We start from the raw sequence: 27,852 nt of genomic DNA on the forward strand, positions 1-27,852 counted from the left end.
GCCCTGCGCCTTCGCGGCGCATTTCGCGTTCTCGCCTCCGGAGACGCTTGTCGGACTCCAACTCCCGTCACTCCTCCCCACCCCGCTGCCTGACGGGAGTTGTAGTCCAAGAGCCCCACCCCACACTTTCCTTCATACAACGCCGGCACTCGTTTTCCCGTCACGCTTTGCGCTAGGCCCGCGCGCGTCGCAGCCCCGCCCCCTTTCCCCTCGGCCCTGACAATCCATGTCTTATCGTTTCTGAGGTAAATCTAAGATGGCGGCCGTGGGCGCTGCGGCCGGGGCAGCCGGTGGCTCCGCCGCCGCCGCCGCGGCCTCTTCCTCCGCAACGGCGACGGCGCCTCCGCCCCCGCCCGCCTCCTCCTCCTCGGTGTCCGCGACCACGGCTCCGTCATCGTCGTCCGCGGCGGCGCCTCAGCCTCCGTCGGGCGGGCCGCCCGGCGGGGCTGAGGCGGCGGCGGGAGGAGGAGGCGGCGGGGACGGCAATGGCGGCGGCTCGTCGTCGTCCTCGGCCTCCTCTTCCGCGGCCGGAGGCCCTCCGTCGTCGTCGTCTCCCGCGGCCGCGGCGGCCTCTTCGTCGTCGGGCGGCTCCTCGGAGTCGTGGTACGTGGCGCTGCTGGGCCTGGCCGAGCACTTCCGCACCTCCAGCCCGCCCAAGGTGCGCCTCTGCGTCCACTGCCTGCAGGCCGTGCTGCCCAGGAAGCCGCCGGCGCGCGTCGAGGCCCGGACCCACCTGCAGCTCGGCTCCGTCCTTTACCACCACACGCGGAACGGCGAGCAGGCGCGCAGCCACCTCGAGAAGGCGGTGAGGGAAGGCCGGTGGCGGGGGGCGTTTGTGTGCAGGCGTGTTAGATACACAGTTGCAGAGAGAGCACGAGCTTGTATTTCCCGTGCGTGTGTGTGTGTGTGTGTAGAGAGAGAGAGAGAGGAAGGCAGGAAGGCTGTGCGTGCACATTCGTGTTTGTGTGCCTGTTTGGGATGCCATGTATTGTGTGCAGATGCGTACACATACATATATGCATATATGTGTGCGTGCACTGTATGTCCAGATAACAGATACACTGTATTTATGTTGCACGTGGATTTACAGGTGGTGTTATATGTATAGAGAGAGAGAATATATGGTGTGTGCATACACACACACACACACACACACACACACACATATATATATAGAGAGAGAGAGAGATTTTAGCTATAATTCCATTGAAAAGACACAGATGAGAATAAAAGCAGCACAGGGCCAGCAGTCATTTCCCAAAAGCCTGTTGGAACAGGAAGGTCTTCAGCAACAAGAAGGGCTGAAGGACAGCAAAGGAGGGAGCCAGTTTGGCTTCTCTAGGAAGGGAGCAGTGAATGAGAAGGCTGTCACACACACAGAGAGAGAGATACGTTTTGTCTGTGCAGGTGTATATGTCATAATAATAATAATAATGTTATTTATACCCCGCCCTCTGGCCAGAGCCAGGCTCAGGGCGGCTAACACCAGTAAAATTCCAATAAAAACATAATAGGGGGGAAAAACAATTTAAAATACAGGTGAAAATGCAATTTAAAATACAGCCTCATTTTAAAAGTAGCCCATAGATCAAAAACGTAAGGGGAGGGAAACATAAGGGTCAGACTGAGTCCAAACCAAAGGCCAGGCGGAACAGCTCTGTGTTGATGTCAAGTCCCGCAGGGCCCTAGTTGAGGCCAATCTAACCACCTTGCATCTTGGGACCTCCAGAGTGTTGTCATTTATGGACCTTAAGGTCCTCCATGGGGCATACCAGGAGAGGCTGTCCCATAAGTATGTGGGTCCTAGGCCGCATAGGGCTTCAAAGGTCAAAACCAGCACCTTAAACCTGACCCTGTACTCCACCGGGAGCCAGTGCAGTTGGTAAAGCACTGGGTGAATGTGATCCCGTGACAAGGACCCCGTAAGGAGCCTCGCCACGGCATTCTGCACCCGCTGGAGTTTCTGGGTCAGCTTCAAGGGCAGCCCTGTGTAGAGCGAGTTACAATAATCAAGCCTAGAGAGAGAGAGTGATTTGCCCATGTGTGTGTATTGCATTTTGTGGGGGACAGTGTATATATACACATACACATACATATATACACATACTGATACAATATATTTTGCTTGTGCGTGAGAGAGACAGTGCATATATGCGTTTATATATTACAGAGAGAATGTTATGTGCGTGCACAAGTGTTTGTGTGTATGCATGCATGTGTGATGTGGAGGGGTGTTACATTTTAATGTCGTGTGTGTGTCTGTCGTGTGTTGCATGTCCAGGAAGGGGACGCGGAGTATTTTTACATCTGTGTGGATGTATATATCGATTGTGTGTTTGGGGATGGATGTCAAGTATTTATATTAGGTGCATGTTATTTGTGTGGATGTGATAGTGGATGTTATAGAGCAGGCATCCCCAACCTTCGGCCCTCCAGATGTTTTGGACTACAATTCTCATCATCCCTGACCACTGGTCCTGTTAGCTAGGGATCATGGGAGTTGTAGGCCAAAATATCTGTAGGGCCGCAGGTTGGGGGTGCCTGTTATACAGTTTGCTATGTGTAGATATATCGGGGTGGGGGGAGTGTGCCGTCAGCATATGTTGCAGTTATAAAAAAAAATATTATTCTGTTTCCCAAGGTGGAGAACAACAAAAAAAAATTCAAAAAGTTCTTCAGCTACTGTCTCTGATAGGATAACAATCCCCTGCCCTCATTGGGCTGTATTTTTTGCCCTCATAATTTTTTGTTTTGTTTCAAAAAACATATTTGTACTTTTGCAAACTTCATGGTTTCACAGAGCATGTTGATACCCACCCCCATCTCTCTGTCGTTGGCCGTTTTTGGCTATGGTCCATTGGCGTCCTCATCCCCAGTTCAGTGTTAAACAGAAAGGGCAGGAAGAAAGCTTGAACTCCTTGTATTATTACAATGGTGTAGGAATTTCTTGACAGCTGCCCAAAATTCTCCCATTTTGTTAAAATGTTACATGCAGACATACAGGAAAGGGTTTGAGCTACGTAATTTCCCCTGCTGTGCATACATATAGCAGTGCCTATGTGGAACAGTGAGAAGGAGAGACCTTGAGGTCGCGGTGTGTTAGAGAATAAGCAGAAGGTTGAAAGGGCCCCTATTGCCTGTTGTGTTTGGTGGTGTGAGCTGCCTCAGTTAATAGAAGGGAGAGCAAAGAGAACACCCTTGAAAAGGAACAACAGAGCAGGAGGAAGCAACTCAGTAGGAGTGTAGAAAACTGCACTGAGTCAGTCAACATTGGTCAACCTAGCTCAGTACTGTCTACACTGATTGGCAGCTGCTTGGGGGTTTCAGGCAAGAAGTCTTTTCTCAGCCTTGCCTGGAGATGTCGTTGGGGATTGAACCTGGGACCTTCTGCATGCAAAGCAGGGGCTCTATGGCTGAGCTGGAGCCCTTTAGGAGGAGGAGGAGGAGGAGGAGAAGAAGAAGAAGAAGAGTTTGGATTTGCTATCCCGCTTTATCACTACTAAGGAGTCTCAAAGCAGCTAACAATCTCCTTTCCCTTCCTCCCCCACAACAAACACTCTGTGAGGTGAGTGGGGCTGAGAGACTTCAAAGAAGTGTGACTGGCCCAAGGTCACCCAGAAGCTGCATGTGGAGGAGCGGAGACACGAACCCGGTTCACCAGATTACGAGTCTACCGCTCTTAACCACCACACCTACACTGGATAAAGTAGGTGTGGGGGCATCCCATGAATGAACTGAGACCATCAGCAAATGTGTGGGGGGGATGAAAGTGGACTGTGGACTTTTTCAAGGGGCACGGCTGTGTCGGCATCTTGAGAACAGAAAAGAAAGAAAGAGAAGTGAAAGGTGGACACCCAAAAAGGGTGTTCTGTTCATCTTTTATTTCCAGTGGGAAGCCCCATCGCTCAGTGGTTAGAGCACCTGCTTTGCGTTCAGGCGGTCCCCTGTTCAATTCCTGGCATCTCCAAGTAGGACAGGGAGAGACTCTGTTCTGAATCTCTGGCGAGAAACATTGCTGCGTCTAGCTCAGTAGAAGGCAGCTTCCTATGTCTCTGTTGTGGAAAGGATTAAAATATGGTGTGAGGGACAAGACAGCTCAGTAGTGACAACTCAAAGCTGTCTCAAAGTCTTCCCCTTCCATTTATGTCGAGAGCTTCATTTTTGTTGATTCCAGAATACCTCATTTCTCTCTGTTTCTCTTACAGTGGCTGATATCACAGCAAGTATCCTTTTTTCTGGTCTCATGAAAACGGGGGTTTTGCTTCTTGGAGGGGAAAACACAACTACGTGTCAACAGAGTGTTTAAAAAGCCCCATTGATTCCAGGCTTTGGTTTTGTTAATATAAATTTTGAGAAGCAACTGTGCTCCCTGTTTTTTGGATACCCCTTAAAACAATTGCTCCACCATTTTTTTTTACTATATTAGCTTAACTTGGATGCTGTCAGATTCCGCAGTTTGAGGATGTCAAATTTGAAGCTGCCAGTCTGCTGTCGGAGCTGTATTGTCAAGAGGTAAGTGGAGAAAGAATATTTCCCACTCGGTTCTTTAAATCCCAAAGTTCAGTGGGGTCAGCAGCCAGAGAAGACTTAGAAAGGTGCTTTACAAAATAGAGCTAAGCTGAGACAGTGCTGCTTGTGGGCTTCCCATGAGGTTATCTTGTTGGACACTGAGATCAGAGTGCTGAATCAGCCTTTGGCCTGATGCGGCAGCCAGGCTCTTGCAGTTTTATTGCTTGCTGATACAAGGGATTGCATGTGGAGTGGTCTGTAGTGGCAGGCAAGAGACAGAGCACTTGGTTGATCCTGAACGCCTGGCAGAGTGCAAGAGGAGGGATGACAGACACTCCCTCCATGCTCAGATTGGGCTACTCAGAATGGGACAGAGCACTTTCCTGGGGATCATCGGCTCTTGATTGTTTTTACACACTAATACCTAATCCTGTAGAATTCTTTCAGTTATGTATTATCTGCGCAATCAAAATGAATTTCAGGAACCAAAATGCTTTTTATGTGCAGTCTCAGCAGGAGTAGTGAACAATGTTATAGTTAATTGTTGTTGCTTGTCTTCACTTACCCCCCTGCCATTCTCACAGTTGTGAAGAAATCCCTATGTTATGAATGGGCCATGTCACCATTAAGAAAAAGAAGTCGGAATAGGCCAATAGATATGTGGAATGAATCAAGTAACTTTTCTTCTTTAAGTTCTCAAAGTTCTTAACATAGCTCAAGGTTGTCATCTGCACTAGCCAGATGTTTAACTCAGAGTCAATCACAGTCAGTCCATCATTTGAAAAATAAGACTTTAGAGCTGTCTTGCCCCCAAAATGACAACTAGACATTCTGGTTTGGCAGCTGCAACCTTGGTTTAAAGAGCCATTTGGCTCCTGTCTTCTATATCTGAATTTCTAATACAGTCATACCTCGGTTCCCAAACGCCTTGGTTTCTGAACTTTGGAAGTCGAACAGACTTCTGGAATGGATTCCATTCGACTTCCAAGGTACATCTGTGCTGGCTGAAGTTCTTAGCTCAGTCTGACATCTTCTTGTTGATTCTCCTATTTTGGGTTAGAACTTTGGGTCCCTCCCTTCATATCCATATTTTTTATTTTATTTTATTTGTTTTGTTTCAGAACTCTGTCGACACTGCAAAACCCCTGCTTCGTAAAGCCATCCAGATTTCACAGCAGACTCCATACTGGCACTGCCGCCTCCTCTTCCAGCTGGCGGTATGCTTATTTTAAGTCAAGGGTGGTGAGCCATTTTCAGCCGGAGGACTGTGTTTCCTTCTGTGTGACCTTAAGTGGGGCTGTGTGTTAGTGGTGGGTGGGGCCAGAGGCAAAAGTGGGCAGATCAGTTTACTTAGTCAAAGAATTGTAGAGTTGGAAGGGATCACGAGGGACATCTAGCCCAACCCCCTGCAATGCAGGAATCTTTTGCACAAGGTGGGGCTTGAACCCACAACCCTGAGATTAAGAATCTCATGCTCTGCTGACTGATTTGTTTTCATGATTAAACTCACTACTCACTTGTCACTCAAAGGGTTTCCCAGTGGCTTGCATTAAGTGTGTGTGTGTGTAGGTATATGTGTATGTATACGCATAATTGCATTGTATAACGTATATGATATAACACATTCATATTTCATACAACATGTTGGGGAAACAAATGAAAAACCACCAGCCCCCCCCCCCCCCAGTAATAGAAAACTCAGTACTCTGTCAGACACTGTCAGCTTCTGCAGTTAGCTGTAGGATCAGATTTGAAAGGAAGAAGTAGCCTACTTTCAAAATGTAACTGTGTATGTATTTCTTTCTCCACTTAGCAACTTCACACACTTGAAAAAGATTTGGTGTCTGCTTGTGACCTCCTGGGGGTTGGAGCAGAATACGCCCGTGTGGTAGGGTCGGAATATACAAGGTGAGTCCTTTCTTATGGGGCAACTGGTCTTTTGCCACCAAAGTTGGTGGAGTCTGGGCGCGGGGGCCGGGATTATTAGGGGTACTCTGGGGGCTCATTCAACCTTCCAAGAGAGAGTTACAAAGCTTCCTTGGGGGCTGCTTGGTTGTCACAGGCTCATAATGGGGGCCTTCTCAGTGGTGGTTCCCTGCTTGTGGAATGCCCTGTCTCTCTCATTATCAGCTTTCAGGAGGAATTGAAAAGTATTCCTGTTCACCCAGGCATAAGATGGCCAAAAGATACTGTTCCTGGCAGCCTTGAAGTTATTAGTTGTCAGAGAATACAATTGTTTTAAGATATTTGCTTTTAATTGTGTTTAGATGTTTTAAATACATTAAGTTCATTGCAGTGGAAAGGCATGGTATAAAAACTTTAATTGAAAGTTCTTAGCTTCCTTGCACTTCTGGTGGTCTTGCCTGTATTTTAGAATCTTCAATTTGTTATTTTTCCCCCTTTCAGAGCCCTGTTTCTGCTAAGCAAAGGCATGGTAAGTTGTGTGTGTGCTTGGAAAAACCGGTTTAAATAGTTCTGGATTTGCTAGATTGCAAACCTGCAGATGGGCAGTTCAGCTGTGGCCTACAAATAGAAGGCTGCATTAAGCCACACCCTAAACATATCTTTAATGCAGAAGTGGGCAGCCTGTGGTGCCCCCCCCCCGATGTCTCCAATAACTATTGCGGCCAATGGACAGGGGCGATTATGGGAGTTGTAATTCAGCAACATCTGGAGGGTGGCAGGTTCCCTATCCCCAACCTTAGAAGTCGTATTCTCTGCTGAGAGTAGGGAATGCTTATCCTTGGATCAAGGACAGGGACATCTCTGGCCCTCTGGATCTTGGACTCCAGCATCCACTTGCATGGCTGGTGGTCACATGCTGCTAGTTCAGCAGGATATGTAGAGCCACAGATGTTCCTCCATCTCTGATCTAGTTCTTGCTGCTTGCTTGAATCCTTGAATTAAGATAAAAATACAGAACTAAATGGGGTGCAGCCCAGCAGGGCTCTGCTTATATTCTTGCCACACAGCCTTGAAACCCAAATGGCATGTTGTGGGGATGTTTTAAAACAAATAATGTTGGTTGTATCCAGCATCTGCTCTACAGAGTAGTACAGTGGTGCCTCGGGTTACGTACTATTCAGGTTACAGACTCCGCTAACCCAGAAATAGTACCTCGGGTTAAGAACTGTGCTTCTGGATGAGAACAGAAATTGTGCTCGGGCGGCGTAGCAGCAGCAGGAGGCCCTATTAGCTTAAATGGTGCTTCAGGTTAAGAACAGTTTCAGGTTAAGAACAGACCTCCGGAACGAATTAAGTACTTAACCCGAGGTACTACTGTACTATTATTTTATTCGTTCATTCAGTTTATATACTGCCCTTCATCAGAAGCCCCTAGGGTGGTGTACAACATTAAAAACACATTACAGAATATCAGTGATAAAAATATAAAAAGTCAACTGACGGACAGCCTAATAATGAAATAGTCATCATAATAACAGTCCTCTCCCCCACACAGTGAAATTGAAATCAATGAATGTGACTAATTTGGGTCCATTAATTTTCAGTGGGTCTATTCTGAGTAGGGCTGGTGTTTGATATCACTCTATTTTTTAAATTAAAAGGTCATGAGTTCTAGTAAATGTTCCCATGAAAAATAACAATGTTTGGAAATGCAAGTTTTGACAAAGCGCAACATCTTAAGTTAATTTTAAGACTTTATTAAGAGTGTTAGCTGTTATGAGAAAGGAAAGGGAGGAATTTACACCTTATGGAATAAGAACTCATACAACCTCTTGTGATGACAATTGCTAAACACTGGAGGACTTTAAGTGTTAACCTGACAGTGGAGTGGACAGCTGCAATATGTCACCTGGCACTAATGGAAGAGCTAACTCACAAACGCCAGATGACTTGAACAAACCATATGCACATTTTATGCCAGTAAAACCAATATATTGTTTTTGGGTGGGGATGACCACCATTGGGGGGGGGGGGCTTAGAGCTTTTCCTTTTAATTGCCTGGAACAAAACAATAGAAACATTTAAAAAAACAAAACCAAAAAACTTGGGTGACATGAATGAATTTATCCTTCTTGTTTGCCCTGCAGCCTTCTCAAATGTTTCTCCGAAGCCCTCCGGACCAGATTTAGAATTCTAAAGTAGTCAGATGACAGGCAAGGTTTACTTTGATCTTCTGATTGCAGCCATTTTATTTCCTTTTTTGCCTCTTCCCTCCTTTTTTTCATACTCATCAGCTGCTCCTTATGGAGAGGAAGTTACAAGAGGTGCACCCGCTGCTTACGTTGTGCGGGCAGATAGTGGAGAACTGGCAGGGGAACCCTATCCAGAAGGAGTCTCTGCGAGTCTTCTTCTTGGTGCTGCAAGTGACACATTACCTGGATGCTGGTCAGGTGAGTGGAAGGCACTACAGATGCCTGGTAGTTTCCCCCTCCCCCATCCTTGCATCCTGCAGTGGTTAGAAGCAAAAAACTTGTAGTGGCAAGCTTAGCTATGTCTTCTTGGAACTAAGTCTTTTTGAATTCACTTGGGCTTACTCCCAGATAAGTGAGGTTAGCATTGGAGCCTTTGGGTTGTATTCAAGCAAATGTTATTGGGGCTAGTCCAGTGTTTCCTAAACTTGGGTCTCAAGCTGTTTTTTGACTATAACTCCCATCATCCCTAGCTAGTAAGAGCAGTGGTTAGGGATGATGGGAATTGTAGTCTGAAAACAGCTCGAGAGGGAGTGTGGTGTAGTGGTTAAGAGCGGTAGACTCGTGATCTGGTGAACCGGGTTCGCGTCTCCGCTCCTCCACATGCAGCTGCTGGGTGACCTTGGGCTAGTCACACTTCTGTGAAGTCTCTCAGCCCTACTCACCTCACAGAGTGTTTGTTGTGGGGGAGGAAGGGAAAGGAGAATGTTAGCTGCTTTGAGACTCCTTAGGGTAGTGATAAAGTGGGATATCAAATCCAAACTCCTCTTCTTCTCGAGACCCAAGTTTGGGAAACACTGGACCCATTGAAATGAATAGGCCTTGGTTAAGTCATCTCCAATCATTTCAGTGGCTTGTATCCAACTAAGGCACCCTTGCGCCACTTTCGCACTATACATTTGAAGCCCTGTGACAGCACTTTAGCAGTCATGGCTCCCCCCCCCCCCCCCGAATTCTGGGAGCTGTAGTTTTTTGGTTTTTTTTAATGATCTTTATTTGGGGTTTAAAAGTTACAGGAAAAGAAAAAGAACAACAATAAAAAATTAAGCAAAACAAAACAGTACCTTACAATACATTAAAAAAAGAAGAAACAAAAAACAATACAATAAAACAACAAAAAGAAAAAGAACAAAAACATTTAAAAACACATCCAACCTTTCCATATCTTTACCTTTCATATACTTGTTTCATCGACCTCCTCACACCTCCCTTCTTTGTATTCTAGTTCAATTAGCTATTTCAGCAAGTCCTTTCCATCTTTCTCAATTTCCATTCTAAAATTTAACTTAAGACAGTCTAACCTTAAAATTTCCACTTTGGTCCATTAACAATCTATTTTTACTTAATTCCTTATAACATTTCTGCTAAAGCCATATAACTTCGTTCCAGCATCCTTCTAACATCTGGGAGCTGGAGTTTGTTGAGGGTGCTGGGAGTTGTTTGAAGGCCCCCATTCCTCTTCCAGAGCTATGACTCCCAGAGCGCTTTGATAATCATTCCCTCTTCCCAGGGTACTCTCCTTTAAAAAAACACACAACCCCATTGATTGATTTTTCACCCACAAAAAAGCCTTACAGATTTTAACATAGACCATAAATTACTTGTATCTATTGACTTCCCATCTTCCCCTTGCATGGTTTCCATATTTACCTGTTTCATATACACTATTCAATACATACAGTTTAACCTATTTATTTTAATAATTGATGCTGTTGCTTATATTTTTTTAATACTGAGTAACAGGTCTCCAGTCCTCAAGGATTTTTTTTTGTAATTTTGGTCTCTAATTTTTTGCTGTTAATCTTGCCTGTTCCGCATACTCCCATCATTTTCAAAAGCCATTCTTCCTTTGTTGAAACCTCTCTTCCTTTCCATCTTCGGGCGTACAGTATTTGTGCTGCTGTCGTTATATACGTAAATAAGTTAACCAACTCTTTTGTTACATCATTATCTGTAATTCCGAAAAGAAAACTTCGAGTTTTTTGGAATTCCTAGGGCACTCTCCTAACAACTTAGAAATCTGCTTAACAATTGAACTGCATCCAGGTTGCAGCCTGGACCCACACCAGCAGTGCCATGACAGCTTTGTAGCCGGGGGGGGGGGGGAGAGAAGGTGAGAAGGAAGGCAGCTGGGAGAGGAATAGAGGGGAAACCCTCCCCCCGCCTCCTCATTCAACGGGATTAAAAATCATTGTATACTGCCCCTCATCCGTAGATCTCAGGGCGCTTCACAACATTAAAATCAGCAGGTGGCAGCTTTTCTCTTTGCTGAGGCGACCCCTTCCTTTCCCCAGGTGAAGAGTGTCAAGCCTTGCCTGAAGCAGCTCCAGCAGTGCATCCAGACCATCTCCACCCTCCACGACGACGAGATCCTGCCCAGCAACCCTGCTGACCTCTTCCACTGGCTACCCAAGGAGCACATGTGTGTGCTGGTCTACCTGGTGAGCCGCTCAATGCACTTGTGAACCCAAGATTGGGGCCACATCCTAGGAAGTTACACCAGTGTTGCACTACTGTTCTGTCCAGGTCACAGGGGCCGTGTGGCCCATGGTAAAGGTAAAGGTAAAGGTACCCCTGCCCGAAAGGGCCAGTCTTGACAGACTCTGGGGTTTGTGCGCCCATCTCACATCTATAGGCCGGGGGCCAGCGCTGTCCGGAGACACTTCCGGGTCACGTGGCCAGCGTGACAAAGCTGCATCTGGCGAGCCAGCGCAGCACACGGAACGCCGTTTACCTTCCCGCCAGTAAGCGGTCCCTATTTATCTACTTGCACCCGGGGGTGCTTTCGAACTGCTAGGTTGGCAGGCGCTGGGACCGAGCAGCGGGAGCGCACCCCGCTGCGGGGATTCGAACCGCCGACCTTTCGATCGGCAAGCCCTAGGCGCTGAGGCTTTTACCCACAGCGCCACCCGCGTCCCTGTGGCCCATGGTAGGGGAGGCCAAAGGCTTGGGTTATATCCAGTGTTAGTCCTACTCAGAGTAGATCTACTGGAAATTTAGGTCCATTTAATTTCAATGGGTCTAACTGTGTAGAACTTAAAATGCAATGCATGTGACTCATACCAGATACACACTAAGGCTGGGTGATACATCAATATATCCTCCAAAACTGTTTTGAAGTCCATACCATGATAACAGTTTCATAATTTTTGACCTGGCAACGTATCACAAATCATGATATATATATGTATGTACCATGCAAAAATCACAATGTGGGGAAAACCGTGAAGCCAGCCAATGTTTTGCTTGATTCCTGCAGCTCCTATTAACTGCCAGCTCAGCTCTCCCCTGCGGGAAATACAAGAGCAGGTTTCTTTTAGTTTTTGGGCAGCTCATGAAAAATTCTCTTTTATAGCCCTTGGTGGGAAAGTGGGTCAAGTTATCTTTGCTGTGAGGGATGAGTGTGACAACTCACAGTGGAGTACATCGTTCATCGTTCTCTCCCCCCCCCCCCAAATCTCATTTAACCCTCACAGCAATCCTGCAGTGACTGCAGTGAATGTCACCCAGTGAGCTGAGTGAGGATTTGAACTCTGGACTCCCAGGTCCCAGTCCAGCACTTGTAACCATTACACCACACTGGCTCTTTTGTTTTCTTGCAGAATGATGGCAAAAGGCTTCTGTTTATTTGTTTCCACAGGTGACAGTGATGCACTCAATGCAGGCCGGATACTTGGAGAAGGCACAGAAGTACACGGACAAGGCGCTTATGCAGCTGGAGAAACTCAAAAGTGAGCAGCAGGAATGATTTTCTTCCCTGCCCATGTCTTTGTTCTTTTGAGATTCCGTGCTTGGAATGCTCACCATGTGCATGTTAAATCTCTACCAGAGGGTGTCCTTCTCCCCCACCCCCACTATGCACCTCCCCTTTATCACTGCCACCTTTTTTGTGGAGGGTTGTCAGTCCCCTTTTCTAAGGCCAGTCATACCCCCATCTCCAACCCACTACCAGCAAATACCATTTACCCTATTTTTCTGTGTATAAGATGACCCCTATTTTTTTAACCCAAAATTAAGTTGTTTAGCATTTTTTTTTGGGGGGGAGGTGACTTCCACCAATCGCTCACCCACTTGCCCGCCACTGCCGATTGCACACTTCGCTGCAGCCGCCAGTTGTCTGCCCCCTTGCCGCCACCAACAGCACAGCCGCCCACTTGCCACAGCCACAGCCAATTGCCAGCAGCCAGTTGCCAGCAGCCACCAATCACCTGCCCAATCACCACTGCCAATCTCCTGCTTGCTGCTGCCATTAATCGCACGTCCCCCCTCTGCATTCACTATCTGTGTATAAGAAGACACCCAATTTTTGCCTATTTTTTAAGCAAAAAGATCGTCTTATACACAGAAAAATATGGTATCCTTTTGTTGCTACAACATCAACCAAGATCTATTTGTAAGCATATGTGAATGAGCGAGTTTTCTTTATTCCCCTCTGGGACTTCAGAAATGCAAGGACCCCTCGCCTCACTGCTTCTGGCATACCCCTCAGTTCCGCCCCCCCTTCCCCATTGGAAAGGAGGCTGGGGCCAGAAGGTGGCTTTGCCAGCCCAAAGAAGTGCCCATAGAATATCAAGACTGTTGAGCAGCTCTTTCCACTTGCCCTTGGAGAGGCTCTCACAGCTGCATTTGCCCTCCTCTCCACCCACACTAAAGACGCCACCATTTCTTTTTCACTTCCAGTGCTGGACTGCAGCCCTATCTTGTCTTCCTTCCAAGTGATTTTGTTGGAACACATCATCATGTGCCGCCTCGTGACGGGTCACAAAGCCACAGCCCTGCAGGAGGTAGAGCCCAGTTTCTGTATTCCAGGGGTTCCTGCTTTATATTCTTTATTGGAAAATAAAAAGTACAAAATTAACAAGTGTGCAGTAGGGTTATAAAAACGATTTCCTATATCATAAAGGGATGAACTTTTTCTTAGAAACACTGAAAAAGGGACTAATTCTTCTCAGTTGCGACAAAAGGTCACCCCAAAATGAAGAGTTGAAATCACCATATATGTAACGTATTAGCATAATACTCATAAGTATTAGCACTCTTAAAAACTTTTAGGAACTGTTTAGAATTTTTACATCTGTAAAAGAACTTTTAAAAGCATCAGAAAAGCACTGGAAGCAAGAGCCATCCATACTCCAGATACCAAAAAGTAATCTGTGTGCAGAACGCGCAATCCAAGTGATGCGGGAATGTTATGGTGCTTGTTGCAGAAACAAAGACAAAGTACAACCACGATTTATTCTAAGCAATAATAAGTGATTCACAGTGTACAAAACATTGTACAAGTATTAGAAAATTTGCAAACTCGATTTTTCCTATATACATGCTGTTCATATTACATAATACATTATGCAGTTACATATACAAAAATTGATTTATTGATATTGGGGTGACCTCTTTTCAAAAGATTTGGAAATGACAAAGTTCATTCCTTTGTTTTTAGGCAAAAGTTCATCTAACTAAGCTACAGGAACATCAGGTTGTAAAAAAGTTATAAGCCTAGTGTGCAGAGTAAGGTAAGACACAAAAAAGAAGAAACAAGAAATAGTACCCATATAGAAAACAAAAAAAGAGAAGAAAAAAGATATTGTGAAATTACGGTATTATTGTAGTTAACCAGACCTTAATCTAATACGGTATTTATAAAAATGAATTCCAGGGATTCCTTTCTCACATCCTTTGAGGGCAGAGGAGCAGGCAAAGCCCTGCAGTGCTTGCTGAAGGCACAGCAGCGCTGAGAAGCACTTAGTGCAGCCTGGAGTTGGTAGGAGTTGCAGTCCAGAACAGCTGATAGCAGTTACAGCTCATTAGATTCTTGCATTGCAGGGGGTTGGACTAGATGACCATCGGATCCCTTCCAGCTCTACAATTCTGTGATCAGGAGGGGGGCTGTGGTTTGGCAAAGGCTGTCTTAGCACAGGGGTGGGCAGCCCAAGGGCCACATTCTCTGCTGGATAACCTTCCAGGGGCCACATGGTGGGTGGGGCCAGAGGCAAAAGTGGGTGGGACAACAGGTAAACATTTAGCTTTGTAGAGCAGGACACACTTCTCTGTCCTTGGTCTGGTCAATCAAGAGGCATCATTGGAGTGCAAGGAAACAATCCCAGCAAGGCAAGAACCCTCAAAGGGCTGGAGGCCAGAAAGGGGGTGGCTGGTCTGGGGAAAAGCCCCAAGGCCAGTGGCGTAGCGTGGGGGGTGCAGGGGGTGCCGGCCGCACCGGGCGCAAAATCTGGGGGGGGGGCGCTCGCACTCGCAGCTCTCTGCCCCTACCTGGCTCGCTCACTCTCTCTCACTGCAGTGCTGGCTGTGCGAATCTGATCCGAGCCGCTGGGTCGCTGCCCACTGTGGAGGGGGTGGGTTCCAGGCATGCGATGCGGAGAGAGAGCGAGGGACTATCTGGGGGAGGGACAGTGCAGTGGCCGCCCAGCGCAGCGCTGAGCGTGGGAGAGAACCACACCAGACCAGACCAGGCAGCAGCAAGAAGAAGCTGGCAGCGGCGGCAGGTTAGGGGGCGCAAATTACTTGCCTTGCCCCGGGTGCTGACAACCCACGCTATGCCGCTGCCCAAGGCTCCCCCACCTTGAGGAGAGAGGGGTGTTCTACTGCAGCAGCAGCAGTACTGCAGACATCACTTAGCTGGGGCTGGTGAAAGATGGTGGAGGAATGGCAGGCAGAGGGCGGGAGGTGACCCTCGTGGGGCTTTGTGGGGGAAAGATCCGCCAGTGTGGGAAAGAAACCCACAGCACTGACTTAAATGCCACCTCTCCCTCCCATTTGCCTCGTCTTCCAAAAGATCTCCCAGGTTTGCCAGCTCTGCCAGCAGTCTCCTCGGCTCTTTTCAAACCACGCAGCTCAGCTCCACACTCTGCTGGTAAGTATAGCAGCCTGAGTTTGAGAGGGGTGTACTCTTCGCTGTGATTCCCTTCCAGCTCTACAATGCACAGAGGATTTCTTTTTTTTAAAAAAAAAAAATTAAGCCCAACAGACTCTGTCTTTCTTCTTCTTAAGCCATGTAATTGGGGCAGGGGTGGGTGGGGGGTAAACCTCCTTCAACTTATCCAGTTAAAATTTATTTGTTGTTATATTTTATTGTTTTAAACAACTTACATTGATTTATTTGCAGTATTTATAAACTGTTTTCCAGGCGGACTGTATAAAGCAGTTTGCCTAAGATTATTGCAGCGATAAGCATTGAATTTTTAAAAGCTGCAAGAGAATAGAAAAGACAAAATGTTAGTTTAGAAAAAGCTGCTCCTGCTTCTTCGCCCCTTCCAGTTTCTCTGAAAGTCAACTTGGGGGGGGGGGGTGTCCCCTGCTCTATTCCTTTGTAGTGAGGAGAGGGGATTGTTCATTTCTATTTTCTATCAAGTTTCATGCCAAAAGGGTTTTATACCCACTGCTGCTTCTATGCTCTCTCCCACCCCACCCCTCTCTCTAGAGGCCAGAGTTGTTGAACCTTGGAATGTTAATTTCTCTCTTTCCCTCGCAGGGGCTGTACTGCATTTCTGTAAACTGCATGGACAACGCGGAAGCTCAGTTCACCACAGCACTCAGGGTAAGGCTGGGTTCAGTGTCTCAACACAGAGCCAGAAATTGGCTTCCTGTATCCAGCCATGCTACTTCAAACACAGTTCCTTAACAAAAGTGGGAAATCCTGCCTTCTATGAGTTGGGTGGTTGTTGTTTTTAGTCATGTTCTGACTTTGCCTTTCTTCCTCTTCCCCACACCCACAGCTCACCACCCACCAGGAATTGTGGGCTTTCATCGTGACTAACCTGGCGAGCGTCTACATCAGGGAGGGGAACCGGCATCAAGAGGTAGGGCGATTCCCTTGGCTTCAGTCCTGGACTTGCCTTTCAGAGCGCTGGTTGGGAACATCTATGGAATCCCAACACCCTCATCCTACCAGTGTGGCCAGTGGTCAGGGTTGATTATGGTTGCTGGTAGTCCAGCAACATCTGAGGAAGCCAGAGATGTACCCCTTTGCTGTTTTTAATGTGTATTGCTGAACATTAAACCTCCTTCCTCTTTTTCTCCTCTCCTCTAGCTTTACAGTTTATTGGAAAGAATAAATCCAGATCACAACTTCCCTGTGAGGTATGTGCGCCAGTTATGCTTGGAAGCAAATAGATTTATGGGTTAGTAGTGACCAGTGTTTGAAATTATCTATTGGCCACTTGCAACCAAGTGAAGATGCCTGGGCGCAAGGATGGTGCCTGACGTCTCCACCATCTGGGGATCATTGGATCTGGACTGTTTTCACACCCTAATACCCTATCCCATAGAATTCTATCCATTATATTTTATCTGCACAATAGAGAACAAATTTCTGGAACCAAGATGCTTTTATTGTGCAGCCTCAGCAGAAGCAGTTACCATTAAGAAAAAAGGTCCAAATAGGCCAATAGATATGTGGGCTGTCCCTGCATCAGGTGGTTTTCTTCCTGAAATTCTCAAAGCTCTTGCCCTAGCTCATGATTGTCATCTTAATTAGCCAGATGTTTAACTGAGAATCAATCACAATCAGTCCATTATTTGAAAAATAAGACTTTAGAGCCATCTTGCCCCAAAATGACAAATAGATTTTCTGTTTTGAATGAATGCTTATTATTATTACCAAACAGGCAGCATACAGCATTCCACTTTGGTGACTGCAACCTTGGTTTACAGAGCCATTTGGCGACTAGCTTATATATTTACATTTCTAACACTAGTAGTGACCACCTGACACAAGCAAGTGCTTTTTATTTTCATTCCTATTCCGTTTATTTCCTTTATGCTCCACCGTTCCCTCCAAGTAGCTCAAGGTGGTATAAACAGTTCTCCCCCTTCTCATTTAATCCCCACAACTACCCTGTGAGGTAGATTAACGCTGAGCGTGGGTGACTGGCCCCCAAGGCAACCCAGTGAGCTTCATGGCCAAGTGGGGATTGGAGCCCTTGGGTCTTCCCACACTCTACTACCTGATGCTGGCTCTAATACCTTTGCAGACCCCTGAGCTGAGCGCTCTCTTTGCGCACCAGAATAACTGCAGGTCAATAAGCCTAGAAGTGCTGGCACTTCCATTGAGTCACACAGCGGCAGCTTTAAGTTTCCCCTGACTGGCCAGTGGAAGCAAGGCAGCCACCAATAGCAGCAGCAAAATGCTGTGACATCGAACCTCGCAGTAGACAGCTTTGTCAATAGTCCATCTGCTTCGTTGGCTGTAGCGTAAAAGCAAGCCCAACACACATTGCCTGCTATTGCAGGCTTTTACTACTCAGCTGATCTGGAAGCCCTGGGGGCATCTCTTTCTCATGCTGTTCCCAGGTTTGGCTGGCACCTTCATTATACGCCTTTAGGTGCCAGGCAAAAATGCCCCTCTTTAACCAGATATTATCCAATGCTCTTTTAAAATGTGTTGGGGAGGGGGGATTATTGAGTTGTTTTTGTTTTTATTATGTATTTTTTGCCTTTATGTTGTGAACCACCCTGAGACCTGCAGGTCTAGGGCAGTATACAAATTTTAGTAATAATAATATAAACACAGTTTCCATGCCTTAATCCACTTGCATGGGTAGATTCTGAAGAAGAATAGCAAACATACACTGAACCAGACCATTGGTCCCTCTAGTTCAACGCTGTCTGCACTGACGGGCAGAGGCTCTCCCAGCCCTGTGTTACCCAAGGTCTCCAGGGATTGAACATGGGACCTTTTGAATGCAAGGCAGAAGTGTCCTGTGGAGGAGAAAGTTTGGGAACTATTGGGCTTAGAGGTTTACAAAGCAGAGTCTGGATTATTTTTGCCTCTTGGCGGTGGTTGATTAAAATGCTGCAACTCCCAAGTACAGCCTCTGCTTGTGCCTTCCCCAGTCTCTGCATCACGAGTGAATTGCCATCACTGCCCATCAATTGCCATTAATGCCCATTTCTTTGTTGTTGCATCTGCCTCTCCTCCAGCTCCCACTGCCTGAGAGCCGCAGCCTTCTACATCCGAGGTCTCTTTTCCTTTTTCCAAGGGAGGTACAACGAAGCCAAGTGAGTCGTGTGGGGTTGGTTGGCTGGCTGCTCCAGCTTATGCAGAGGGAGGGAGAAAGCAAGTGAGGGCAGAGAGTGAGAATGGGGGCTGCTTAGTTGGGTGTGCCTGTTTTTTGATGGCACTTAGTGAAGTCAAGTGGCAACCTGCCTCTCTGCACTGCATCCTGTGCAGAGGTGGGTTATTGGCATGAATGACAGTGGGGGTGGGAAACCCTCATTGTTCTGACAAAGCTGGGGTGATAGGCACAAGTAGGCATCCCCTAGCCTGTTCCTCACTCTGTCCTCTTCCCCCTCCCAGCAAACTTGGATTACTACTATTACTATTATCATTATGTAAAGTGTTATGTATCCTGCTGTTCAGCCAAGGGCAGCTTGCATAAAATCAAAACAAGGCAGTCCCTGGTGCCCGTACAATCTGCATAAACCCCATGACACACAAGGGAAAAGGGACAGGGAGAGAAGAAGAAGAAGATCAAAACAGGCAGCAATTCCTAATGAGTAGTTCCCTACACTGACCAGCTGGCAAAGGTCATGGGCAGGAGGTGCCTGATGGAGCTGGGCCCCCAGCAAAGATGATGGAGTCAGCCTTCTGCTTCCCCTCTCTCCCAGTGAGGTAGCCAGTGAGTGTTCTGGTTTTCACACATTCTTTTGGAAACTGAACGTCCGACAGGGTTTCCGCAGCTTCCGATTGGCTGCAGGTGCTTCCTGCAGCCAATCAGAAGCTGCACTTTGGTTTCCAAACATTTTGGGAATGGAACAGAGTTCCATAATGGATTCCGTTCAACTTCCAAGGTATGACTGTATCAGTGTCTGATTTTAAATTGTTGTGAGCTATCTTGCGGACTTAGGATAAAAGGCACGTACAGTGGTACCTCGGGTTAAGTACTTAATTCGTTCTGGAGGTCCGTACTTAACCTGAAACTGTTCGTAACCTGAAGCACCACTTTAGCTAATGGGGCCTCCTGCTGCTGCTGCGCCGCTGGAGCCCGATTTCTGTTCTTATCCTGAAGCAAAGTTCTTAAGCTGAAGCACTATTTCAGGGTTAGCGGAGTGTGTAACCTGAAGCGTATGTAACCCAAGGTACCACTGTAATACATCCTTCTCATTATCAGCCAAATTCCAAAGGTCTCCAGTCTCCTCAGTTACAGGCAAGAGACTGGCAGAATGGCAACACCATCAGCTTTGCTCCTTAACAGTCCCCTAGAAATCCACAGAACATTTTTTTTTGGGGGGGATACCCACCTTGCAGGGAGGGTGTTAGTGGGGGATTCCAGCTTTTTAAGTGCCTCTGATCACTGGACAAAAACCAGCAGGGCTTGTTGCATTCCAGTTGTCGCTTCAGGCTCCTCCTTTTCTTTCCGACAGGCGTTTTCTGCGGGAGACGTTGAAAATGTCAAACGCGGAAGACCTGAATCGGTTAACAGCCTGCTCCCTCGTCCTCCTGGGTCACATCTTCTATGTGTTGGGGAATCACAGGGTGAGCAGCACAGGCTCTCTAGAATCGTGCTCTTGTCAATGTTTCACTTCTCCTCTGTCACCAAAGGGGACTGGAGCGTGGAATCAATCCAGCTTAAGAATGCCGCCAAGCAATGCTCTCCATTCCCCTGAGCTCATCAGGCCTCTGCTTACAAAATTGCCAAGAAAGCAGCAGTGCCTCGAGAGTATATGGGCACATTGTGACACTCGCAATCAGTTGCCAACTTTTGTAATGTGGTTTGCTTATTTGGGGGCGGGGGGAGATGCACAGAATAGACGTCCAGGGGTTTGCTGAGGAGATTGGAACTGTAAATCCCCCTCCCCCTGCCCCGCATTCCCTTTAAACTGGTGGAATCATAGAATCATAGAATATATGATAGAGTTGGAAGGGACCCAAAGGCCATCTAGTCCAACCCCCTGTAATACAGGATTCACAGCTAAAGCATTCAACCTTTGTTTAAAAACTGCCAGTGAAGCATAGTCCATCACCTAAGGTAGTTCGTTCCACTGCTGAACAGCTATTACCATCTGGAAAGTTCATCCTAATGTTTAGCCAAAATCTTGGGTCATCCCCTCTGGAGCAGCAGAAAACAAGCTCATCTTGTCTTCCATGTTATCATATCTTCTCATTCTAAACACCCCCAACTCCCTCAACCGTTCCTCACAAGGCTTGGTTTCCAGGACCTTGATCATTTGGGTCGCTCTCCACACTGTTGGAGTGCAGACAGTAATTTCCCCCACTGTACATAAATAAGTCCTACAGATAACTGTCCACGTGTTTAGAGCAGTTGCTTCCAAAGTGCTGCCTTTGGAGAACTCTGCTAGGCTGCCGCAAGAAGTGAATTGATGGGATTATTTAAGCCCTCGGTGAGGAGGAGGGAGCCTCCTGCATCTCTGTGTAGATTGGCTGCTCTGGAGTTGCTTCCGTTTAGAGCTGGATAATTCTGCCACAGCTTTACCTGAGGTGTGGGTTGGAATACTCATCAAGTCTAAGTGCATCAACGCACTCAGTGGAGCTCCTCAGAGGAGGCTGTGCACCGTGTCACTGTAGGAACCTATGATCTGGAGGTGGAATAGTGACTCGCACAGGAACGTGGTGGGTACCACTCATTTTTACCCATCCGTACAGCAAAATCAAAACTTGGAAGAGTGCTTGAGCTATCAGAAGTTTAGAAAATACTACTGTTTGGGGGTGGGGGAAGTCCAGTTTGCTCAAGCTACCTTGCAGCTTTCCTGCACAGCAGGAGGTTGGACTAGATGAGCTCTTGGGTCTCTTCCTGCTCTACAGTACTGTGACTCCAAACGGTGTTTGTGTGCTGCCACTGGGGTTGAGGCATTCTGGAATTCCATTCCTGGGAGTCTTTTAAGAGGTGGCAGGCACAGCCCACTCCTGCGGTTTGGTGTGGGGCATTTCATGCAGAAATTTGGAGGTGGGGGTGGATTTGTCCACATGGGATTTGCTCACACCCTTTGATCCAAGGCTCTGCTACCCCTAGGAGAGTAACAACATGGTGGTTCCTGCCATGCAGTTGGCAAGCAAGATCCCAGACATGTCCGTGCAGCTCTGGTCATCGGCTCTCCTGCGAGGTAAGCGGCAGAGAAGGCGGGTGAGTGGCAGAGCAGCTGCCTGGCATTCAGAAGGACCCCAGCTCAATCGCTGATGGCATGTTTTGTTTCAAAAGGGGCAGTTAGCAGATGGCGAGACCCTGGAGAGCACCTGCCAGTCAAGAGTATACAATACTACGCTAGATAGACCAAGAGTCTGACTTGTTTTTTGTGTGCTGCCTTTAAACTTCCTGCCAAACTGTCCTTGAGGGTGAACTCTCTTCCTACTTATTGGAGGAGAGGTGGCTGGCGGGGGGAGAGACTTTCCCCCTTCCTCCAAGTGCCTGATAATCAACTTTGATTGGAGAGGGGGAAAGTCTTCGCTTTTCAATCACTGCAAAATAAGGCCTCTTAAAGAAAGAAAGAGGGCAAAGGGTTAATATGCAGGTATTTTTTTTGTTTGGGAACAGTCGGGATGCCACAACCTTTGCTTCGTTCCTGGTACAGAAAATGAAATGGTGGCCATTTCCTGGGCTTCCCAAGGACCCTCCATGCAGCTACCATATACGTGTATATCATCTTATTTTATTGCCATGTTTTCTCTGCCACATGGCAGGCAGAGACTCATTCTTCTTTCATGGGAACTTATTTCCATTTTTGTGCATGAAGAATCTTATATGAACAACTTAATCATCTTTTGGGGGAATTCTGTCTCTATAAACCCTAAGATAAAAGCTTCCAGGTTGTTGTTTTTTTGGTATAATCACTTTAAACATCTTTTTTATTCTATATCATTTGCCAAAAAGCCCTTGCTAAATCTAACTGTGTATGTCTTTTGCACCTGGATCTTCTTGGGGAGATATTGGGGAAAGTTCTGACTGTGCGGCCTATTGCCCTTGGCTCTGGTTGGTGTTCTAGTAAAAAGGCAAATTAGGCCTGACACGCCCAATGCCTGCCTACCTCCCTAACATTGCACCGTCTTTGTGGGTTGGTGCTTCTGAAATGGACAGAGACTAGGTGTGTAACCCCGCCAGGAGTCTGCCATCTCACCCTCCTTTCCTCATTTCTCCCTTCCCTCTGCGGAAAAAAAAAGACCTGAACAAAGCCTGTGGGAACGCCATTGATGCCCACGAAGCCGCGCAGATGCACCAGAACTTCTCTCAGCAGCTTCTGCAGGACCACATCGAGGCCTGCAGTCTCCCAGAGCACAACCTCATCACGGTATGTCAGACCCTCCGGACGTTGATGGATTCTGGCCCCCAGCCGCCGCCACTGTAGCTCATGTTCAGGGGGCGATAGGAGGCCAGCAGCATCTGTTTCCCAGCCTGCCTTTATATAGGCATCCTGAACTTCCAGATTTGAGCTGGTTTAGGGTGCCCCTTTAAATGTGTTGTGGGAGGGGGGATTATTGGTTTGAGGTTGGTCTTATTTCTGCCATGTCTTTCGTGGTTTTAATATTGTAATTCTGTGTTGTGGACCACCCTGAGGTCTACGGGTCAAGGGTGGTATATAAATTTTAATGGTGACCATTATTATAATTAATCCTCTGAATGTCGTTCGCTGGGCAGAGTCGCCACCGTTGCTCTTCAGTCCCTGCTCGTGGGTTTCCCTTTGAGGCATCTGGTGGCCACTGTGAGAACAGGATGCTGGACTAGATGGGCTGCAGGGCAGTTCTTATGGATGGCTTTAAAAATCTATTAGATCAGTTCATGGAGGAGGACAAGGCTGTGCTCCCCCTCCACTCTTGGGAAGGCCATCTGCCCTTGAATACCAGTTGCTGGGGATCACAGGTGGGGAGAGTTCTTGCTGTTGTGCTTAGGCTCTTCTTGTGGGTTTCCAATTGTGGAAGGAGGCCTGCTGTGTTAAAATTATTGTTTTAATAGGGATGGGGGTTTAACTTGGGTGGGTGCTGTTTTATTTGGAGGATGGGATGGTGGTGGTTTAACTTCTTGTTAAATGTTATAGGTTAATTGGATATTTTTATTTGTGAGCTGGAGTATTGTTTAGGGGCTTTGGTTGGGGAGTGTATTGTTTATTAGTGTGTATGCTGCATATGATGCTTTTTGAGTGGCAAAGTGGCTAATAAACTCTACTTAAATGTAAACAGTCAAGCATCCCCATAATACAGGCTGCTAAATGTTACTGGTTTTGAGGGTAATATAACATTTCCCACTTTGGTTGCTCACTGACCCTCAGCTTGTGTGTGTGTTTCTCCACCTGCAGTGGACAGACGGACCCCCACCTGTACAGTTCCAGGCGCAGAACGGACCCACCACCAGTCTGGCCAGCCTGTTGTGAAAGGAGGCCGATGTGCAGTCTTCACTCGGAGAAGAGGAGGCGACGGAGTTGGGGTTTTTCTTACGCTGAGCTTTTTTTAAACAGACAGTGGGCTGCAGATTCCTTGCCTTGCAAGTGTTGCGTTAGGGAAGGATACTTCACAGACTTGCAGGATAGCATGGCCACTCTCAGCTTCTTCTTATGGTCTCTGTGTTTTGCCTGGATTGCAGGTGTGTGTGTGTGTGTCTGCATTGCACACACACAAACACACACACAATTGTGCGAAGGGGTTTTGATACATCCGTTCCCTGACCCAGAATTAGGTTTTACGCAATTCACATGGAAAAGTGTTCTTTCCATTAAGCTGATTCTTTTCAACAAAACTTTACAGACAATTTTCTAATGAAGGAAAAAAACTGGGTGTGGGGAAGCAGGGGAGGAAACCACCCAGCTAATTTGAACTGCCTGTTATAATGTCACATCCTTGCATTTTAACTGGCACACTCCCAAGGCTGTTACATTTGTTTTTTTGAAGGAAATCAATTCGGTGGTCCGGTAGCCACCAGCCAACACGGACTGTGCTTTCCCTAACAGTTGACTCCTTTTAGCTTGGCATATAGTAGAAAGAACTGTGCATATAAGCAAAGTGAAAATTGAGTTTGGGGCACTTCAGGGAACATTTGTTCCATGTTCTTGGGGACGGGAGGCTTGGGCAGTTCATGCGGGAGAGCAGATCGCAACTACTACTGAATCTGCCGGGTCGGCTCCCCCCCCCCCCATGATAAATCTCTTTCCCTTTAATTGCTTTTTCATCTTTGTTTCTTAAAAGCAAAACAGAACACCCAGATCAGTGATTTCCCACTGGGAAGGCAAGCTCATCAAACCTTGTCCTTTTCCTTTCCGTAGCTCCTGAGGTTCATAGATGCAGGCTGCCCCAGTTGCCATACCTCCAGCTTACCAGAGCCAAGTGCCCCTTGCCCGCCCCCACCTTTTACCAAGGTGGCTCAGAAAGGACCCTGTTTCTCCCATCCCTCTTGTCCTCAATGGAGAAAGTGGGAGCGAGAAGGAGTGAAGGCTTGGCTTGGATGTGCCTGCATAGATGGACACCAAGGGGCACCAGAGAAGCGCAGGATGTGGTACTGGGGCCAGAGTTCAGTGCATGTAGAATCTCCTCTCTCTTTCTCAAAAAGGCAGATTCCCAGCCCTCAGTGGACTTGAAAGTTTTCTGTGGGCAATTATGTTCCGAGATCGTAGAAATCAAGAGGCTTTCCTGTGTTGGGATAAAAGTGTGCCCTTGCCCTGCTCTGGCTAGCAAAAACAGGAATATTTTATGCAAAGTACTAAAACTAGTTATGCATTGTGATCAATTTGCATAATTTAATCGTGTTGCAGAATCCTGCTTTTCTTGGTGCAGAACTTCTGTTTTTAGCACAGGGACACAGTCATGCTTTTAGTGTGCGTGTGTGGGTTTTTGTTTTTAAAAAGGAAATATTTCCTTTCAACCAGATTAACTTGAGCATTCAATCATGGATTTTTCAAATCAAGAATACAGTCGTACCTCTGCTTACATTTCCCTCTGGTTACGTAAACTTCGGGATATGTAAGCGGCAAACCCGGAAGTATATTTCTGGGTTTTTGCCTCGTGTGCATGCGCAGAAGTGCTCTACTGCTGTGCGCGTGTGCGCAGAAGCAGTCTCTCCAGTTTCAAAAACCTCGGGATCCGGCCAGACCTCCACAACGGATCCCATCCACAACCGGAGGTACCACTGTATTCATAAACTGAAAAAATGACCTGTGTCCTCTATCTAATCATGTTCTCTCGTGGGGCTGCTTCATTCTGCTACTGAAACCTGTTGCAGACCCTCCAGGTTTTCTGGAGATGGTTGATGATGTGCAAAAAAAAAGTCCCAGCAGGGAAGTTGCTTTCAGTGTCTGCAGAGGGTTTGGAAGTAATGCCTCAAAGAAGCTGAGTGTGTTGGCTCAGTAGAGCGTAGTCTCTGCTTCTCTTACCCCTAGAAGAGATCATGAACTGAAGCTTCCCTTCAGCCTTGAGCTGTGTCTTTCTCATCCTTGCAGTGACCCTCGGACCTGCTTTTTCTCTGACAGACTTGTCCTACACTTGGGATAAAGAGCACCAGAGTTACCAAATGTTCCAGGAAGGTGTTGAGACCAGTGATAATAGACCTGTTGCCTTTTGCGGGGGGGGGGGGGGAGTGTTTAGCTCCTCCTTTCCTCAGTTGCTTTTTCAGCTGAGACCCAAGTCAAGCTGGATCTGCAAACCTGACATTTCTGCAAACCCTTTTGAATGGAATGGATCTTTCATTTGCTTGTTTGTCTGAGGGCAGCACAGAAGGATGGCCTATTCCCAGGATTTTCAGGCAAAGGGGAGGCGATGATTATGTTGATTTTCCCAGACCAGGGACCAGAAGTGTATACTGCCGCAGAGGCTGAACTCTTCACCCTCCCTCTGCCCCCACCTCCAAGACACCCTTCGGGCACCATCTCTAGAGTTAACAAGAGGACAGATTATTCAATATTGGCATTAGTATTTTTATTTTTAAAAAAAAAAGAGAGAGGAAAAAGTGATATTAGTGACAAATTAAGCATGTTTTGACAAATGTGTTTGAGAGGCATTAAGTGGTTCTTACAACTTGGAAAAAAGCACTAAGTTGATCCTGAGAGAACTCTTCCACACTTTGGGTTAGAAACTCCCCACCCCTTTGGGGAAGCCCCGTGTTGAAATCGCTTGGAGGGGTTGGCTCTATCAGGCCGTGTGTTGAGTATGTCTGCTGTAATACCTGCGCCCCCCTCCCCAAAAGTTTCCCACCTGCCCACCCCATCCCAGCAGACCCCTGTCTTACGACCAGGGGCCCAACCTTCCCAGAAAACCCTCATTTGGGCCAGTTAGGTGGGCACCTTTGTAACTTTGCACAGTTAAAAGTGTGGCACCTGCTCAACTTGATGTGAGAAATTATTTGCTTGGTCACTCTTAACAGTCCTCCTCTCTCCTGCTGATGTCAGGCTCTCTGTGAAAGAGTTCTTTTTATGTACTTAAAAAAAGAAAGTGCGCTTTAGTAAATTTGTACAGTTTTGTCTTTTAGCCTTTTTCCAAAAAAGTGTTTAATCTTTTCCTAGCGATAACGTGCAGACATTAAAAAAAATGTACAGTGGTTTATTTTGTCTTCATTCTCAGGAGCAAAAGTGGCTTTTCACCTTAGTCCATGGGGTGGGTTTTCGGAGAACCTCGGGTTCTCTTTTGTCATTGGGTGTGTCTCTCTATTTTGAGCAGAACTGTGTGCAGGTGTCTGGATGCAGGTGCTTCCTTTCAGCTTGGTTTCTAATCAAGGTTTGACTCCTAGGTAGGAGCAGCGGTGCCTGTGGGAACCAAGTGGTTTTCCAGCAGAGGTTGGATGACCATCTGTCATGGATGCTTTAGCTGAGATTCTACATTGCAAGGGGGTTGTACTAGATGACCATTGGGGTATCCATCCAACTTTACGGTTCTTTGATTTGTGCATTTATCCATTAAGCAGTAGGTAAAGTGCAGGTACAAACATCTTGGTTACATGATGTGGTAAAATGTTTCTCAATTGTAGGTCAAGAAACACAAAAATGGCTAGCGAGCCAGTTACGAGGTCTGAGCCTGGAGCCCCAGACGACCTTCAGTACTTACAGTGTTCAGGATAATAGAAAGAACAACTGGAGAAAACTTACCTTCCTTCTAGGTGAGGGGTGTGACCACAACCTAGCTGAGTCTAGGGATACAGATTTATGGTCTTAACCTCTTGGTGCAATAACTAGCATGGCACATGCTGTGGTTACAGTTGACTGCAATCTCCCACAAAAATACTTATGCTTAAACTAGAGTAGAAGAGGC

The 27,852-nt window shown here is 46.9% G+C and overlaps 1 protein-coding gene across 1 annotated transcript; it reads left to right on the forward strand.

Moving 5' to 3' along the window:
• Positions 1-241: 241 nt before the first annotated feature.
• MAU2 (MAU2 sister chromatid cohesion factor) lies at positions 242-27,145 on the forward strand. The gene is made up of 19 exons (XM_082206387.1): positions 242-805; positions 4,206-4,223; positions 4,447-4,512; positions 5,631-5,726; positions 6,323-6,417; positions 6,916-6,943; positions 8,709-8,864; positions 10,958-11,104; positions 12,304-12,394; positions 13,344-13,447; positions 15,454-15,531; positions 16,150-16,215; positions 16,394-16,477; positions 16,708-16,757; positions 18,600-18,677; positions 20,043-20,154; positions 21,650-21,740; positions 22,792-22,919; positions 23,922-27,145. Exons 1-19 carry the CDS (start codon positions 257-259, stop codon positions 23,994-23,996), a joined length of 2,112 nt encoding a protein of 703 aa, XP_082062513.1. The 5' UTR covers positions 242-256; the 3' UTR covers positions 23,997-27,145.
• Positions 27,146-27,852: the final 707 nt, after the last annotated feature.

This window comes from Podarcis vaucheri (genome assembly GCF_965113315.1).
Source record: "Podarcis vaucheri genome assembly, chromosome: 18".
Lineage (NCBI taxonomy): Eukaryota > Metazoa > Chordata > Lepidosauria > Squamata > Lacertidae > Podarcis > Podarcis vaucheri.